This window comes from Nerophis lumbriciformis, linkage group LG25 (genome assembly GCF_033978685.3).
Source record: "Nerophis lumbriciformis linkage group LG25, RoL_Nlum_v2.1, whole genome shotgun sequence".
Taxonomy (NCBI): domain Eukaryota; kingdom Metazoa; phylum Chordata; class Actinopteri; order Syngnathiformes; family Syngnathidae; genus Nerophis; species Nerophis lumbriciformis.
Window position 1 is genome coordinate 38,972,548 of NC_084572.2, and position 18,898 is coordinate 38,991,445.

The 18,898-nt window shown below is 32.2% G+C and overlaps 1 protein-coding gene across 3 annotated transcripts in view; it reads right to left on the reverse strand.

The window, feature by feature from the left end:
- slit2 (slit homolog 2 (Drosophila)) overlaps positions 1–18,898 on the reverse strand; it is a 595,329-nt gene that overhangs the window by 473,779 nt on the left and 102,652 nt on the right. For all 3 annotated transcript variants that reach the window (XM_061984403.2, XM_061984402.2, XM_061984404.2), the window contains exon 4: positions 6,709–6,780. In XM_061984403.2, the coding sequence (XP_061840387.2) occupies positions 6,709–6,780 (72 nt within the window). The remainder of the gene's footprint in view (positions 1–6,708; positions 6,781–18,898) is intronic.

Consider the following 18,898-nt stretch of genomic DNA (forward strand, 5'->3'; position numbering starts at 1 on the left):
TTGTTCTTGTAAAAAAGTGACATTTTTTTGAGTAAAATTATGACTTTTGTCATCATTTTGCCAAGTAAACTTTTTATCATTACTATAATATTACCAAAATGTTAAAGTTTTCTTCTAAAATTGTGACTTTTGTCGAGTAAAATTACGACTCTTTTCACAAAATTGCCAAAATGTTAAGCTTTTCTTGTAAAATTGCGACTGTTATTGAGTAAAATTCCAATCTTTATCATAATATTGCACAAATGTTCCGTTTGTGTGTCATAAAATTCTGACTTTTATCATAATATTGCCAATTTTTGTGTTGTTCTTGTAAAACAGTGACATTTTTTTGAGTAAAATTATGACTTTTGTCATAATTTTGCCAAGTAAAATTTTTATCATTACTATAATATTACCAAAATGTTAAAGTTTTCTTATAAAATTGTGACTTTTTGTCGAGTAAAATTACGACTCTTAACAAAATTGCCAAAATGTTAAGCTTTTCTTGTAAAATTGCGATTTTTATTGAGTAAAATTCCAACTTTTATCATAATATTGCACAAATGTTCCATTTGTGTGTCATAAAATTCTGACTTTTGTCGAGTAAAATTACGACTCTTTTCACAAAATTGCCAAAATGTTAAGCTTTTCTTGTAAAATTGCGACTGTTAATGAGCAAAATTCCAACTTTTATCATAATATTGCACAAATGTTCCGTTTGTGTCATATAAAATTCTGACTTTTATCATAATATTGCCAATTTTTGTGTTGTTCTTGTAAAACAGTGACATTTTTTTGAGTAAAATTATGACTTTTGTCATCATTTTGCCAAGTAAATTTTTTATCATTACTATAATATTACCAAAATGTTAAAGTTTTCTTCTAAAATTGTGACTTTTGTTGAATAAAATTACGACTCTTTTCACAAAATTGACAAAATGTTAAGCTTTTCTTGTAAAATTGCGACTGTTAATGAGCAAAATTCCAACTTTTATCATAATATTGCACAAATGTTCCGTTTGTGTGTCATAAAATTCTGACTTTTATCATAATATTGCCAATTTTTGTGTTGTTCTTGTAAAACAGTGACATTTTTTTGAGTAAAATTGTGACTTTTGTAATCATTTTGCCAAGTAAAATTTTTATCATTACTATAATATTACCAAAGTGTTAAAGTTTTCTTATAAAATTGTGACTTTTGTCGAGTAAAATGACGACTCTTTTCACAAAATTGCCAAAATGTTAAGCTTTTCTTGTAAAATTGCGACTGCTATTGAGTAAAATTCCAACTTTTATCATAATATTGCACAAATGTTCCGTTTGTGTGTCATAAAATTCTGACTTTTATCATAATATTGCCAATTTTTGTGTTGTTCTTGTAAAACAGTGACATTTTTTTGAGTAAAATTGTGACTTTTGTAATCATTTTGCCAAGTAAAATTTTTATCATTACTATAATATTACCAAAATGTTAAAGTTTTCTTATAAAATTGTGACTTTTTGTCGAGTAAAATTACGACTCTTTTAACAAAATTGCCAAAATGTTAAGCTTTTCTTGTAAAATTGCGACTGTTGTTGAGTAAAATTCCAACTTTTATCATAATATTGCACAAATGTTCCGTTTGTGTCATATAAAATTCTGACTTTTATCATAATATTGCCAATTTTTGTGTTGTTCTTGTAAAACAGTGACATTTTTTTGAGTAAAATTGTGACTTTTGTAATCATTTTGCCAAGTAAAATTTTTATCATTACTATAATACTACCAAAATGTTAAAGTTTTCTTCTAAAATTGTGACTTTTGTCGAGTAAAATGACGACTCTTTTCACAAAATTGCCAAAATGTTAAGCTTTTCTTGTAAAATTGCGACTGTTATTGAGTAAAATTCCAACTTTTATCATAATATTGCACAAATGTTCCATTTGTGTGTCATAAAATTGTGACTTTTGTCGAGTAAAATGACGACTCTTTTCACAAAATTGCCAAAATGTTAAGCTTTTCTTGTAAAATTGCGACTGTTATTGAGCAAAATTCCAACTTTTATCATAATATTGCACAAATGTTCCGTTTGTGTGTCATAAAATTCTGACCTTTATCACAATATTGCCAATTTTTGTGTTCTTGTAAAACAGTGACATTTTTTTGAGTAAAATTATGACTTTTGTCATCATTTTGCCAAGTAAATTTTTTATCATTACTATAATATTACCAAAATGTTAAAGTTTTCTTCTAAAATTGTGACTTTTGTCGAGTAAAATTATGACTCTTTTCACAAAATTGCCAGAATTATGACAAAAGTCATCATTTTATAACATTTTTTTTACTATTTTACAGGAACAACAAAAAATATTGTCAATATTGTGATAAAAGTCAGAATTTTATATGACACACAAACAGAACATTTGTGCAATATTATGATAAAAGTTGGAATTTTACTCAATAACAGTCGCAATTTTACAAGAAAAAGCTCACATTTTTGGCAATTTGGTGAAAAGAGTCATAATTTTACTCGACAAAAGTCACAATTTCATAAGAAAACTTTAACATTTTGGCAATATTATAATAATGATTGGAATTTTACTTTGCAAAATGATGACAAAAGTCATAATTTTACTCCAAAAATGTCACTATTTTACAAGAACAACAACAATTAAAGCTGCAAGCAGCATTGGTCAGGCCCGCGTATTTGGCAGGTGCTAGTCCTAAGTGTCCCAATACTTTTGTCCAGTTTTAGTAGTAAGTGTCCCAATACTTTTGTCAAGTTGTAGTCCTAAGTGTCCCAATACATTTGTCAAGTTGTAGTCCTAAGTGTCCCAATACTTTTGTCCAGTTTTAGTCCTAAGTGTCCCAATACATTTGTCAAGTTTTAATCCTAAGTGTCCCAATACTTTTGTCCAGTTTTAGTCCTAAGTGTCCCAAAACATTTGTCCAGTTTTAGTCCTAAGTGTCCCAATACTTTTGTCCAGTGGTAGTTCTATGTGTCCCAATACTTTTGTCAAGTTTTAGTCCCAAGTGGCCCAATACTTTTGTCAAGTTTTAGTCCTAAGTGTCCCAATACTTTTGTTCAGTGGTAATCCGAAGTGTCCCAATATTTATGTCAAGTTGTAGTCAAGTGTCCCAAAACTTTTGTCAAGTTTTAGTCCCAAGTGGCCCAAAACTTTTGTCAAGTTTTAGTCCCAAGTGGCCCAAAACTTTTGTCAAGTTGTAGTCCCAAGTGTCCCAATACCTTTGTCCAGTTGTCGTCCTAAGTGTCCCAAGACTTTTGTCTAGTGTACCTACCTTGTCTGCATTGTGTGGGCATGTTGGTGCTTCCTGCTTTTGAGCAGCCATCTTAAAAAAAAACAGCAGCGCAGCAGCATCAGTGCAGCGGGTCTTTGAAGGGTCATAAAATCAAAACCGGAGCAGGTATTAAAAAGCTGTTCTATACTTTTATACACAAGGGTTCAATCTCTCTCCTGTGTTAGTTTGAAGCCGAAACAACAAACGCGCTCAGAGGAGAAAGATTTTGAAGGAAGGTGACCGGTTTTTACAAAAATGTTGTTTTGAAGGGGGAATAGCAAACTTCCTGTTGATTTTTGCTGGGGGTTGTCAATTTATGAAATGTAGGTCTAAGTGAGACCTACATTGAGGTTTTTGTTTCATGTCTCTCCGACATTCCCAGTGGGAGTTACGGGCAGTTTTGTCAGTTTTTTCATCCGAGGAGCAGTTTTTTGTGCGTTTTATTAAAAAAATGCGCTAGAGCACAATTTTGAGATTTGGGGTTAGGTTTTTTTATTAGATCACAATTTTTGCCAGTCCTGATGTGTGCGTTCAGTTTGGTGAGTTTTGAAGCATGTTAAGGGGGTCAAATTACAGCTCAAAGAGGCAAAAGTGACTGTTTTTAGTACTTTTTTGTCTTGAAGGGGGAATTGCCAACTTCCTGTTGATTTTAGCCCAAGAATGTACTATTATTAAATGTAGGTCTAAGTCAGACCTACATAGAGGTTTTTGTTTCATGTCTCTCCGACCTTCCTAGTGGGAGTTACAGGCAGTCTAGTTGTTTTCCCCCTAGGGGGCGCTAGAGCGCAATTTTGAGTTTTGTGGTTCGTTTTTTTTTTTAAAAAGGCAATTTTTGCAGATCCTGATGTGTGGGTCAAATATGGTGAGTTTTGAAGCATGTTAAGTGGGTCAAATTACAGTTTAATGTGGCGGCGGAAGAATAAAGAATAATAAAACCTTACAAATTCAATAGGTCCTTATGTCCCATTGCATAAGGACTCCTTTTGGGAGTCCTTATGCAATGGGACACTGCGGGCCCTAAAAATATGGAAGATACATTTCCTTGTTGATGTCTCAAGAAGGCTAGAAATACAAGAACACACACACACACACACACACACACACACACACACACACGCACACACACACACACACACACACACACACACACACACACACACACACACACACACACACACATACACCGGGCAGCAGCTGTCAGGGTGCTAATCTCCATTAGCTACTGAACTGGCCTCGATGGAGCCAGTCATTTAATATCACACTTTCTCTTTCGCACTCGTCCACGGTCATTGTTCTTTGTTTACTGTGTGTTTTCGCCTCGTTCCTCATTTAAATTAAACCGTGAGTGAAGAATGAACTACCCACCTGAAAAGTCATGAGAAGTCCCAACAAGAACGAAACGATGCAGTATCAACATATTTTCCGGACTATAGAGCTGTTAGCATGCTAACGTTAGCTTTTTTTCTTTAAACCCATTTTGCTTAGTACATGAGAAAAACTAAATGTTAGCATGCTAACATTTTTAGCATATGTTTTCGCCATATACCTCATAATAATATAACTTGGTAATTGACACATGTTAACTGTTTAACTCATGCTAACATTACCATGCTAACTTTTTGAGCTAATTTCACAAGCGTACACCTCAGAGTCGTAACTTTGTAGTTAACACATGCTAACGGTTAACTTGCTGACGTCAGCATGCTACCTTTTTTTTGATCCTATTTTACAAGTGTACACCTCAGAGTCCTATTACTTGGTTGTTAACACATGCTAACTGTTAGCATGCTAACATTTTTAGCATATGTTTTCGCCATATACCTCATAATAATATAACTTGGTAATTGACACATGTTAACTGTTTAACTCGTGCTAACATTACCATGCTAACTTTTTGAGCTAATTTCACAAGCGTACACCTCAGAGTCGTAACTTTGTAGTTAACACATGCTAACGGTTAACTTGCTGACGTCAGCATGCTACCTTTTTTTTTGATCCTATTTTACAAGTGTACACCTCAGAGTCCTATTACTTGGTTGTTAACACATGCTAACTGTTAGCATGCTAACATTTTTAGCATATGTTTTCGCCATATACCTCATAATAATATAACTTGGTAATTGACACATGTTAACTGTTTAACTCGTGCTAACATTACCATGCTAACTTTTTGAGCTAATTTTACAAGCGTACACCTCAGAGTCGTAACTTTGTAGTTAACACATGCTAACGGTTAACTTGCTGACGTCAGCATGCTACCTTTTTTTTGATCCTATTTTACAAGTGTACACCTCAGAGTCCTATTACTTGGTTGTTAACACATGCTAACTGTTAGCATGCTAACATTTTTAGCATATGTTTTCGCCATATACCTCATAATAATATAACTTGGTAATTGGCACATGTTAACTGTTTAACTCGTGCTAACATTACCATGCTAACTTTTTGAGCTAATTTCACAAGCGTACACCTCAGAGTCGTAACTTTGTAGTTAACACATGCTAACGGTTAACTTGCTGACGTCAGCATGCTACCTTTTTTTGATCCTATTTTACAAGTGTACACCTCAGAGTCCTATTACTTGGTTGTTAACACATGCTAACTGTTAGCATGCTAACATTTTTAGCATATGTTTTCGCCATATACCTCATAATAATATAACTTGGTAATTGACACATGTTAACTGTTTAACTCGTGCTAACATTACCATGCTAACTTTTTTTAGCTAATTTTACAAGCGTACACCTCAGAGTCGTAACTTTGTAGTTAACACATGCTAACGGTTAACTTGCTGACGTCAGCATGCTACCTTTTTTTTGATCCTATTTTACAAGTGTACACCTCAGAGTCCTATTACTTGGTTGTTAACACATGCTAACTGTTAGCATGCTAACATTTTTAGCATATGTTTTCGCCATATACCTCATAATAATATAACTTGGTAATTGACACATGTCAACTGTTTAACTCGTGCTAACATTACCATGCTAACTTTTTGAGCTAATTTTACAAGCGTACACCTCAGAGTCGTAACTTTGTAGTTAACACATGCTAACGGTTAACTTGCTGACGTCAGCATGCTACCTTTTTTTTTGATCCTATTTTACAAGTGTACACCTCAGAGTCCTATTACTTGGTTGTTAACACATGCTAACTGTTAGCATGCTAACATTTTTAGCATATGTTTTTCGCCATATACCTCATAATAATATAACTTGGTAATTGACACATGTTAACTGTTTAACTCATGCTAACATTGACGTGAAGTGTGTGACGTGGGGTTATGTCAAGTCATGTTTTGGTGACGCTTGACTGTTCCAGCGTCGTAACCATGGTTACCACCATCAGCTTAGACTCCCAAGTGCTACTTCACCATGAATATAGCACGATGATGTCATTGCGTGATGTCACTGCCACAACAGGAAAGCAAAGAGATAAATTGGACTTACAGTCGGTGAAGCTTTGTCGTTCCCAGGAAGAGCAACTCGGGAAAGACGGCCAGGTTATTCCGATTCAGGCGCCTGGAAAAAACAAAACAAAAAAAAAAACATGCGTCAAATTAGCTTTTTGATCTTTAAAAAAGTTCCGTACTTGGCAAAATTGACATTACATTGTCCCTACGTGTCCTTCCTCTATATAGAAGATTTCTTTATTAAGAAAAATAATATTTAAAAAAGGCTTCTCTACACATATTTAAAAAAAAAAAAAGGAGTGGGGGGCTTCTCTACACATAACACAATTCTCGGCTCAAACCGATTCTCGCAATGCCTTATTTGGTGTACTAATTATAAATAAATAAAAATTCACAACAGGTTACAGGTGAGAATACCTCCGCCTGGTTGCATGGAGATGGCCTGAAAATGACTTTTTAAAATGTTTTCTTTTTTTTTTCTTGTTGTAAAATACGATAAAAAAAATAAAAATAATAATAATAATAAAATAAAAAATATTTTTATACGAAATATATAAATATATATTTTTTTAATCGATTTTTGAACATTTATGAATAGATTTAAGATAAATAAGAATTGGATGTGAAAAGTTCCGTACTTGGCAAAATTGACATTTTAATGGCGTTCTAACGTTGTCCCTACACGTCCTTCCTCTATATAGAAGATTTGTTAAAAAAAAAAAAAAAAAAATATTAAAAAAGGCTTCTCTACACATATTTAAAAATATAAATTTTTATTCCAAAAAAAAAAAAGGGGAGGAAAAAGGCTTCTCTACACATATTAACACAATTCTCGGCTCAAACCGATTCTTGCAATGCTTTATTTGGTGTACTAATTATATTTAAAAAGAAATTCGCAACAGGTAACAGGTGAGAATACCTCCGTTTGGTTGCATGGAGATGGCCTAAAAACGACTTTTTAAAATGTATTCATTTAAAAAAAAAAAAATGTTTTGTAAAATACGATAAAAATAAAACAATTAAAAAAGAAATTATTCTTATAGGAAATATATAAATATTAATTTTTTTAATCTATTTTTGAACATTTATGAATAGATTTAAGATAAATAAGAATTGGATGTGAAAAGTTCCGTACTTGGCAAAATTGACATTTTAATGGCGTTCTAACGTTGTCCCTACATGTCCTTCCTCTATATAGAAGATTTGTTAAAAAAAAAAAAAAAAAAAAAAAAAAAAAAAAAAAGGCTTCTCTACACATATTTAAAAAATATTTTTTTTAATTTTTTTTTTTAAAAAGGGGGGGAGAAAGGCTTTTTTACACATATTAACACAATTCTTGGCTCAAACCGATTCTTGCAATGTTTTATTTGGTGTACTAATTATATTAAAAAAAAATAACAGGTGAGAATACCTCAGTCTGGTTGCATTGAGATGGCCTAAAAACGACTTTTTAAAATGTATTTATTTAAAAAAAAATTTTTTTTTGTAAAATACGATTAAAAAAAACAAAAAATTTAAAAAGAAATTATTCTTATAGGAAATATATAAATATTAATTTTTTTAATCGATTTTTGAACATTTATGAATAGATTTAAGATAAATAAGAATTGGATGTGAAAAGTTCCGTACTTGGCAAAATTGACATTTTAATGGCGTTCTAACGTTGTCCCTACATGTCCTTCCTCTATATAGAAGATTTGTTTAAAAAAAAAAAAAAAAAAAAAAAAAATTAAAAAAGGCTTCTCTACACATATTTAAAAATATATATATATATATTTTTTTTTTAAAAGGGGGAGGAAAAAAGGCTTCTCTACACATATTAACACAATTCTCGGCTCAAACCGATTCTCGCAATGCCTTATTTGGTGTACTAATTATAAATAAATAAAAATTCACAACAGGTTACAGGTGAGAATACCTCCACCTGGTTGCATGGAGATGGCCTGAAAACGACTTTTAAAATTTTTTTTTGTTGTTGTAAAATACGATAAAAAAAATATATAAAAAATAAAAAATAAAATAAAAAATATTCTTATAAGAAATATATAAATATATTTTTTTAATCGATTTTTGAACATTTATGAATAGATTTAAGATAAATAAGAATTGGATGTGAAAGGTTCCGTACTTGGCAAAATTGACATTTTAATGGTGTTCTAACGTTGTCCCTACACGTCCTTCCTCTATATAGAAGATTTATTTGATAAAAAAATAAAAAAATATTTAAAAAAGGCTTCTCTACACATATTTAAAAAATATTTTTTTAAATTTTTTTTTTAAAAAGGGGGGGAGAAAGGCTTTTTTACACATATTAACACAATTCTCGGCTCAAACCGATTCTTGCAATGTTTTATTTGGTGTACTAATTATATTTAAAAAAAATAACAGGTGAGAATACCTCCGTCTGGTTGCATTGAGATGTCCTAAAAACGACTTTTTAAAATGTATTTATTTAAAAAAAAAATTTTTTTTGTAAAATACGATAAAAAAAAACAAAAAATTTAAAAAGAAATTATTCTTATAGGAAATATATAAATATTAATTTTTTTAATCTATTTTTGAACATTTATGAATAGATTTAAGATAAATAAGAATTGGATGTGAAAGGTTCCGTACTTGGCAAAATTGACATTTTAATGGTGTTCTCACGTTGTCCCTACATGTCCTTCCTCTATATAGAAGATTTGTTAAAAAAAAAATAAAAAAAAAATTAAAAAAGGCTTCTCTACACATATTTAAAAATATATATATATTTTTTTTTTTTAAAAAGGGGGAGGAAAAAAGGCTTCTCTACACATATTAACACAATTCTCGGCTCAAACAGATTCTTGCAATGCTTTATTTGGTGTACTAATTATATATTTTTTTAAATTCGCAACAGGTAACAGGTGAGAATACCTCCGCCTGGTTGCATTGAGATGGCCTAAAAACGACTTTTTAAAATGTATTCATTTAAAAAAAAAAAATGTTTTGTAAAATACGATAAAAATAAAACAATTAAAAAAGAAATTATTCTTATAAGAAATATATAAATATTAATTTTTTTAATCGATTTTTGAACATTTATGAATAGATTTAAGATAAATAAGAATTGGATGTGAAAGGTTCCGTACTTGGCAAAATTGACATTTTAATGGTGTTCTAACGTTGTCCCTACATGTCCTTCCTCTATATAGAAGATTTCTTTGTTAAAACATTTTTTTTTAAATATTTCAAAAAAGCTTCTCTACACATATTAAAAAGAAAAGGTTTATTTATTTAAAAAAAAAAGGGGTGGGGGGAGGCTTCTCTACACATATTAAAACACAAACAAAAACAAACTCAAAATTAGCTATTTTTCAGGTTACAGGTGATAATACCTCCGTCTGGTTGCATGGAGATGGCCTAAAAATGACTTTTTAATTTTTTGGTAATTTTTTTTGTGTGTAAAATACGATAAAAAAAAATATATAAAAAAAAATAAAAAAATAAAAAAATATTCTTATAAGAAATATATAAATATATTTTTTTAAATCAATTTTTGAACATTATGAATAGATTTAAGATAAATAAGAATTGGATGTGAAAAGTTCCGTACTTGGCAAAATTGACATTTTAATGGCGTTCTAACGTTGTCCCTACATGTCCTTCCTCTATATAGAAGATTTGTAAAAAAATAAAAAAATAAAAAAAAATTAAAAAAGGCTTCTCTACACATATTTAAAAATATATATATATTTATTTTTTTTTTAAAAGGAGGAGGAAAAAAGGCTTCTCTACACATATTAACACAATTCTCGGCTCAAACCGATTCTTGCAATGCTTTATTTGGTGTACTAATTATATTTAAAAAAAAATTCGCAACAGGTAACAGGTGAGAATACCTCCGTCTAGTTGCATGGAGATGGCCTAAAAACGACTTTTAAAATGTATTTATTTAAAAAAAAAAAAAGTTTTGTAAAATACGATAAAAATAAAAAAAATTAAAAAAGAAATTATTCTTATAAGAAATATATAAATATTTTTTTTTTTAATCGATTTTTGAACATTTATGAATAGATTTAAGATAAATAAGAATTGCATGTGAAAGGTTCCGTACTTGGCAAAATTGACATTTTAATGGTGTTCTAACGTTGTCCCTACATGTCCTTCCTCTATATAGAAGATTTGTTAAAAAAAAAAAAAAAAAAAATTAAAAAAGGCTTCTCTACACATATTTAAAAATATATATATATTTTTTTTTTTTTTAAAAGGGGGAGGAAAAAAGGCTTCTCTACACATATTAACACAATTCTCGGCTCAAACAGATTCTTGCAATGCTTTATTTGGTGTACTAATTTTTTTTTTTTTTTAATTCGCAACAGGTAACAGGTGAGAATACCTCCGTCTAGTTGCATGGAGATGGCCTAAAAACGACTTTTAAAATGTATTTATTTAAAAAAAAAAAAAGTTTTGTAAAATACGATAAAAATAAAAAAAATTAAAAAAGAAATTATTCTTATAAGAAATATATAATTTATTTTTTTTTTAATCGATTTTTGAACATTTATGAATAGATTTAAGATAAATAAGAATTGCATGTGAAAGGTTCCGTACTTGGCAAAATTGACATTTTAATGGTGTTCTAACGTTGTTCCTACATGTTGTTCCTACAAGATTTCTTTGTTAAAACATTTTTTTTTTTAAATATATTTCAAAAAGGCTTCTCTACACATATTTAAAAAAAAAAAAAGGATTTATTTATTTAAAAAAAAAAGGGGGTAAAAGGCTTCTCTACACATATTAAAACAGAAACAAAAACAAACTCAAATGGGCTATTTTTCAGGTTACAGGTGATAATACCTCCGTCTGGTTGCATGGATATGGCCTGAAAATGACTTTTTAATTTTTTGGTAATTTTTTTTTGTGTGTAAAATACGATAAAAAAAATAAAAAAATAAAAAAATATTCTTATAAGAAATATATAAATAAGATTTTTTTTTTTTTAATCGATTTTTGAACTTTATGAATAGATTTAAGATAAATAAGAATTGGACGTGAATCGATTTTTGTTTGTTTGTTTGTGCACCCTTACTAAGGAACAAAGCAAAATGACGAGGCTGTCTTAAGAGGCTCCCTATTTGGCAACCAGCCACAGGTGTGTCCAGATTGCCAATCAGGGACAGGTGAGGCAAACGGAAACAAACAGGAAGTGGAAACACCAAATGAGAGCGCTGCACAGGAAGTCAAAACTAAATACCAGAAACTAATAATAACGGTGGTGAGAGATCATAACATTAAAGCTACAGAACAGAACAGCGTGCTCCCAAGATTAGTTGGAGAGAACGTCTGCCAAGGTTCCCTTGAGCAAAGCAACAAAGTGCACATGATGCATTCCAAAGCATATCATGTGTTGGAACTAAGAGTAGACTTCTCAAACAGGGTCTATTTTAATCATAATACATCTCTTTTCAACAGTAAAAAGTCAATTGTAAGATATGACTTTAAAGCATAACCAAGCATGCATCACTATAGCTCTTGTCTCAAAGTAGGTGTACTGTCACCACCTGTCACATCACACCCTGACTTATTTGGACTTTTTTTTTTGCTGTTTTCCTGTGTGTAGTGTTTTACTTCTTGTCTTCATGTCTTCCTTTGAGCGATATTTGCCCGCATCTACTTTGTTTTAGCGATCAAGAATATTTCAGTTGCTTTTATCCTTCTTTGTGGGGACATTGTCGATTGTCATGTCATGTTCGGATTTGCATTGTCTTTGCTCCACAGTAAGTCTTTGCTGTCGTCCAGCATTCTGTTTTTGTTTACTTTGCAGCCAGTTCAGTTTTAGTTTCGTTCGGCATAGCCTTCCCTAAGCTTCAATGCCTTTTCTTAGGGGCACTCACCTTTTGTTTATTTTTGGTTTAAGCATTAGACACCTTTTTTTTACCTGCACACTGCCTTCCGCACCGACACTCAACAACAACACATCATTTGCGGACTATAATTACTGGTTTGCAAAAAAATATTTTTAACCCATCCATCCATTTTCTACCACTTGTCCCTTTCTGGCATACTTGCCAACCCTCCCGAATTTTCCGGGAGACTCCCGAAATTCAGCGCCTCTCCCGAAAACCTCCCGGGACAAATAATCTCCCGAAAATCTCCCGATTTTCAGGCGGAGCTGGAGGCCACGCCCCCTCCAGCTCCATGCGGACCTGAGTGAGGACAGCCTTTTTTCATGACGGGAGGACAACAGGGTGACAAGAACTAAATCATCCAGACTAGAGATAAATTGTATTATTATGTTTATCTTACCTACAAATAAATATATTTATTAATTTAAAAAAAAAAAACTAAATACATTTTTATTATATTTTGCTAAAAACATCAAAACGAATTGTATTTTTTATTTTTTCTGACTCCTTATTACATCCAGCCATAGAATTAAAATAAACATATTTGAAATAATTAATTTTAAATGATCATAATAATTCATTTAAAATGACCATATGTAATTATTAAAATAATTGCTTGTTTATCAACAACTTTAGCATTTTATTCATTACATTTTGAAGCTCTCAGAAGCCAAGTTATGTTATATTCCTTAATATTTATTTATGCAAGTTTGAAGTATCAATTATCCAAACACAGTTTTGTTTGCATATTTTCAGGATGTAGATTATATATATATATATATATATATATATATATATATATATATATATATATATATATATATATATATATACACGGGAGGACAACAGGGTGACAAGGACTAAATCATCCAGACTAGAGACAAATTGTATTATTATGTTTATCTTACCTAAAAATAAATATATTTATTAATTAAAAAAAAAAAAAAACTAAATACATTTTTATTATATTTTGCTAAAAACATCAAAATGAATTGTATTTTTTTTGTTGGTATTTTTTCCTGACTCATTACATCCAGCCATAGAATTAAAATAAACATATTTGAAATATATATATATATATATATATATATATATATATATATATATATATATATATGTATATATATATATATATGTATGCATGTGTGGGGGAAAAAAAATCACAAGACTACTGTCCCTACATGTCCTTCCTCTATATAGAAGATTCTTTGTTAAAACATTTTTTTTTTTAATATTTCAAAAAGGCTTCTCTACACATATTAAAAAAAAAAAAAAAGATGTATTTTTTTTTTTTTTTTTTTAAAAGGAGGGGGGGCTTCTCTACACATATTAAAACAAAAACAAAAACAAACTCAAATTAGCTATTTTTCAGGTTACAGGTGATAATACCTCCGTCTGGTTGCATGGAGATGGCCTAAAAATGACTTTTTAATTTTTTGGTAATTTTTTTGTGTGTGTAAAATACGATTAAAAAAATAAAAATTAAAAAAATTTAAAAAAAGTTATTCTTATAAGAAATATATAAATATGATTTATTTTTTTTTATCGATTTTTGAACTTTATGAATAGATTTAAGATAAATAAGAATAAATAGAATAAAAATAAATAGAATTAAAATAAACATATTTGAAATAATTAATTTTAAATGATCATAATAATTCATTTAAAATGACCATATGTAATTATTAAAATAATTGCTTGTTTATCAACAACTTTAGCATTTTATTCATTACATTTTGAAGCTCTCAGAAGCCAAGTTATGTTATATTCCTTAAGATTTATTTATGCAAGTTTGAAGTATCAATTATCCAAACACAGTTTTGTTTGCATATATTCAGCATGTAGATTATATATATATATATATATATATATATATATATATATATATATATATATATATATACACGGGAGGACAACAGGGTGACAAGGACTAAATCATCCAGACTAGAGACAAATTGTATTATGTTTATCTTACCTAAAAATAAATATATTTATTAATTAAAAAAAACAAAAACTAAATACATTTTTATTATATTTTGCTAAAAACATCAAAATGAATTCTATTTTTTTTTTGGTATTTTTTCTGACTCCTTATTACATCCAGCCATAGAATTAAAATAAACATATTTGAAATATATATATATATATATATATGTATGCATGTGTGGGGGAAAAAATCACAAGACCACTTCATCTCTACAGGCCTGTTTCATGAGGGGTTCCCTCAATCATCAGGAAAAATAAATAAATAAATAAAAATAAAAAAATAAAAATCTCCTGATGATTGAGGGAACCCCTCATGAAACAGGCCTGTAGAGATGAAGTAGTCTTGTGATTTTTTTTCCCCACACATACATACATATATTGCGCTCTACTACTGTATCGAGCACTATTTTTTGGATAACCTTATTAAGACATATATATATATATATGTATATATGTATATATATACATATATATATATATATATATATATATATATATATATATATATATATATATATATATATATATATATATTTGGGCAGAAGGCGGGGTACACCCTGTTCTCACGTTGTCCCTACATGTCCTTCCTCTATATAGAAGATTCTTTGTTAAAACATTTTTTTTTTTAAATATTTCAAAAAGGCTTCTCTACACATATTAAAAAAAAAGAAAAAAAGATGTTTGTTTTTTTAAAAAAAAAAGGGGGGGGGGGCTTCTCTACACATATTAAAACAAAAACAAAAACAAACTCAAATTAGCTATTTTTCAGGTTACAGGTGATAATACCTCCGTCTGGTTGCATGGAGATGGCCTAAAAATGACTTTTTAATTTTTGGGTAATTTTTTTGTGTGTGTAAAATACGATTAAAAAAATAAAAATTAAAAAACCAACTGGACAAGTCGCCACCTCATCACAGGGCTATTTTTAACCCAAATAGGTGAAATTAGATCATCTCCCACGGCACACCAGACGGCTCGTGTGCCGCGGCACGGCGGTTGAAAAACACCGGCTCACCACATTTTCCCAAGCAGCGCAAGCGTTAGTCAAATTTCATGTTTCACGGAACTTTTGCGGAAGTAAAAAGACATTCAAAAAAGGAGCGCACACACAAATAAACAGGCTACACTTGAAGGCAACAAACTCAAGAAGGCCGAATGGAGGGGGGGGGCAGGGGTGGGGAAGACAGGAGTCAGAATGAAGGAAAGGGGGGGAGACATTCATTCATTCTTTCTTCCTTTTTCTATTTTTTTTTTTTTTTAAACCACAAAGGCCGAGAGGAGAAGACGATGTGGGAAAAACAAACAGGCGGTCTGGCCGGGCTACCGAATGTGTGAAAGGGACCCCACTGAGTAAACAAGGCCCTCACAGGGGAAGAACTCACAACAGCCCGTCATCACACACACACACACACACACACACACACACACACACACACACACACAAGTGTTGAGAGAACCGGGGTGGGTTTAATAACGTGGGCGCGATCATTTAACCCTGCTGGAGTGGAGTGAAGAGGTTTGTGTGCTGATGTCTGCGGGCGGATGTTCCTTGATGGCAACCCAGTGACACAATGAGGGAAAGTCTTTAACCTCCACTCACATATTGGAAGGGCATTAACCTCAAAATAAAACATAGACCGTATTTTCCGGACCGTAGGGCGCACCGGATTACGGGCCTCCAATTTTGGACTTAAAGACTTAAGACAAACTTTAATGATCCACAAGGGAAATTGTTCCGCACACTAGCTCAGTTACAATGATGGAAAGTGTCAATCTGATTGACAAACACTTTCCCAAAGACAACACCCTAAGAAAAGTATTCAACAAGAACAACATCAAATTGAGCTACAGCTGCATGAACAATATACGACAAATCATCTCAAACCACAACAAAACAATTGCAAATGAGCCGTCGGCCGCCGGACAGAGCGACTCCAAAACCAACAAAGGATGTAACTGTCGAAAGAAACCTGATTGCCCTCTCAACGGGGGGGTGCTTACAAACATCAGTTGTCTACCAATCTAAGGTAACACGCAAGGACATTAACACATCCGACACATATGTAGGATTAACCGAGGGAGAATTCAAAACCAGATGGAACAATCACAAGGCTTCTTTCAGGAACAAAAACCTGCGAAATACCACAGAACTCAGCAAACACATTTGGGACCTCAAAGACAATAATGTTGAATATTCAATAACATGGCAAATTCTTGCATCCAGCACACCTTACAATAGTGGTAATAAAAGATGCAACCTATGCTTGAAAGAGAAACTGTTTATTATTTACCGTCCAGACATGTCATCCCTCAACAAGCGCAGCGAAATTGTAACAACATGCCGCCATAGACGGAAACACCTCCTAGGTAACACATGAGCCAATCACCACGCCCCTAGGCCAGCCTGTACCCACCCACTCTGCGCCCTATATAAACCATGGTATGCGAATGCTCCCATTAAAATCTCCTGACGATTGAGGGTACCCCCCCTCATGAAACAGGCCTGTAGAGATGAAATAGTCTTGTGATTTTTTTTCCCCACACATACATACATATATATATATATATATATATATATACACACACACACACACACACACACACACACACACACACACACACACACACACACACACACACACACACACACACACACACACACACACACACAGGTAAAAGCCAGTAAATTAGAATATTTTGAAAAACTTGATTTATTTCAGTAATTGCATTCAAAAGGTGTAACTTGTACATTATATTTATTCATTGCACACAGACTGATGCATTCAAATGTTTATTTCATTTAATTTTGATGATTTGAAGTGGCAACAAATGAAAATCCAAAATTCCGTGTGTCACAAAATTAGAATATTACTTAAGGCTAATACAAAAAAGGGATTTTTTAGAAATGTTGGCCAACTGAAAAGTATGAAAATGAAAAATATGAGCATGTACAATACTCAATACTTGGTTGGAGCTCCTTTTGCCTCAATTACTGCGTTAATGCGGCGTGGCAATGGAGTCGATGAGTTTCTGGCACTGCTCAGGTGTTATGAGAGCCCAGGTTGCTCTGATAGTGGCCTTCAACTCTTCTGCGTTTTTGGGTATGGCATTCTGCATCTTCCTTTTCACAATACCCCACAGATTTTCTATGGGGCTAAGGTCAGGGGAGTTGGCGGGCCAATTTAGAACAGAAATACCATGGTCCGTAAACCAGGCACGGGTAGATTTTGCGCTGTGTGCAGGCGCCAAGTCCTGTTGGAACTTGTAATCTCCATCTCCATAGAGCAGGTCAGCAGCAGGAAGCATGAAGTGCTCTAAAACTTGCTGGTAGACGGCTGCGTTGACCCTGGATCTCAGGAAACAGAGTGGACCGACACCAGCAGATGACATGGCACCCCAAACCATCACTGATGGTGGAAACTTTACACTAGACTTCAGGCAACGTGGATCCTGTGCCTCTCCTGTCTTCCTCCAGACTCTGGGACCTCGATTTCCAAAGCAAATGCAAAATTTGCATGGTTGGGTGATGGTTTGGGGTGCCATGTCATCTGCTGGTGTCGGTCCACTCTGTTTCCTGAGATCCAGGGTCAACGCAGCCGTCTACCAGCAAGTTTTAGAGCACTTCATGCTTCCTGCTGCTGACCTGCTCTATGGAGATGGAGATTTCAAGTTCCAACAGGACTTGGCGCCTGCACACAGCGCAAAATCTACCCGTGCCTGGTTTACGGACCATGGTATTTCTGTTCTAAATTGGCCCGCCAACTCCCCTGACCTTAGCCCCATAGAAAATCTGTGGGGTATTGTGAAAAGGAAGATGCAGAATGCCAGACCCAAAAACGCAGAAGAGTTGAAGGCCACTATCAGAGCAACCTGGGCTCTCATAACACCTGAGCAGTGCCAGAAACTCATCGACTCCATGCCACGCCGCATTAACGCAGTAATTGAGTCAAAAGGAGCTCCAACCAAGTATTGAGTATTGTACATGCTCATATTTTTCATTTTCATACTTTTCAGTTGGCCAACATTTCTAAAAATCCCTTTTTTGTATTAGCCTTAAGTAATATTCTAATTTTGTGACACACGGAATTTTGGATTTTCATTTGTTGCCACTTCAAATCATCAAAATTAAATGAAATAAACATTTGAATGCATCAGTCTGTGTGCAATGAATAAATATAATGTACAAGTTACACCTTTTGAATGCAATTACTGAAATAAATCAAGTTTTTCAAAATATTCTAATTTACTGGCTTTTACCTGTATATATATATATATATATATATATATATATATATATATATACATATACACATACGTATATATATATATACACACATATACACACATATATATATATATATATTAGAGATG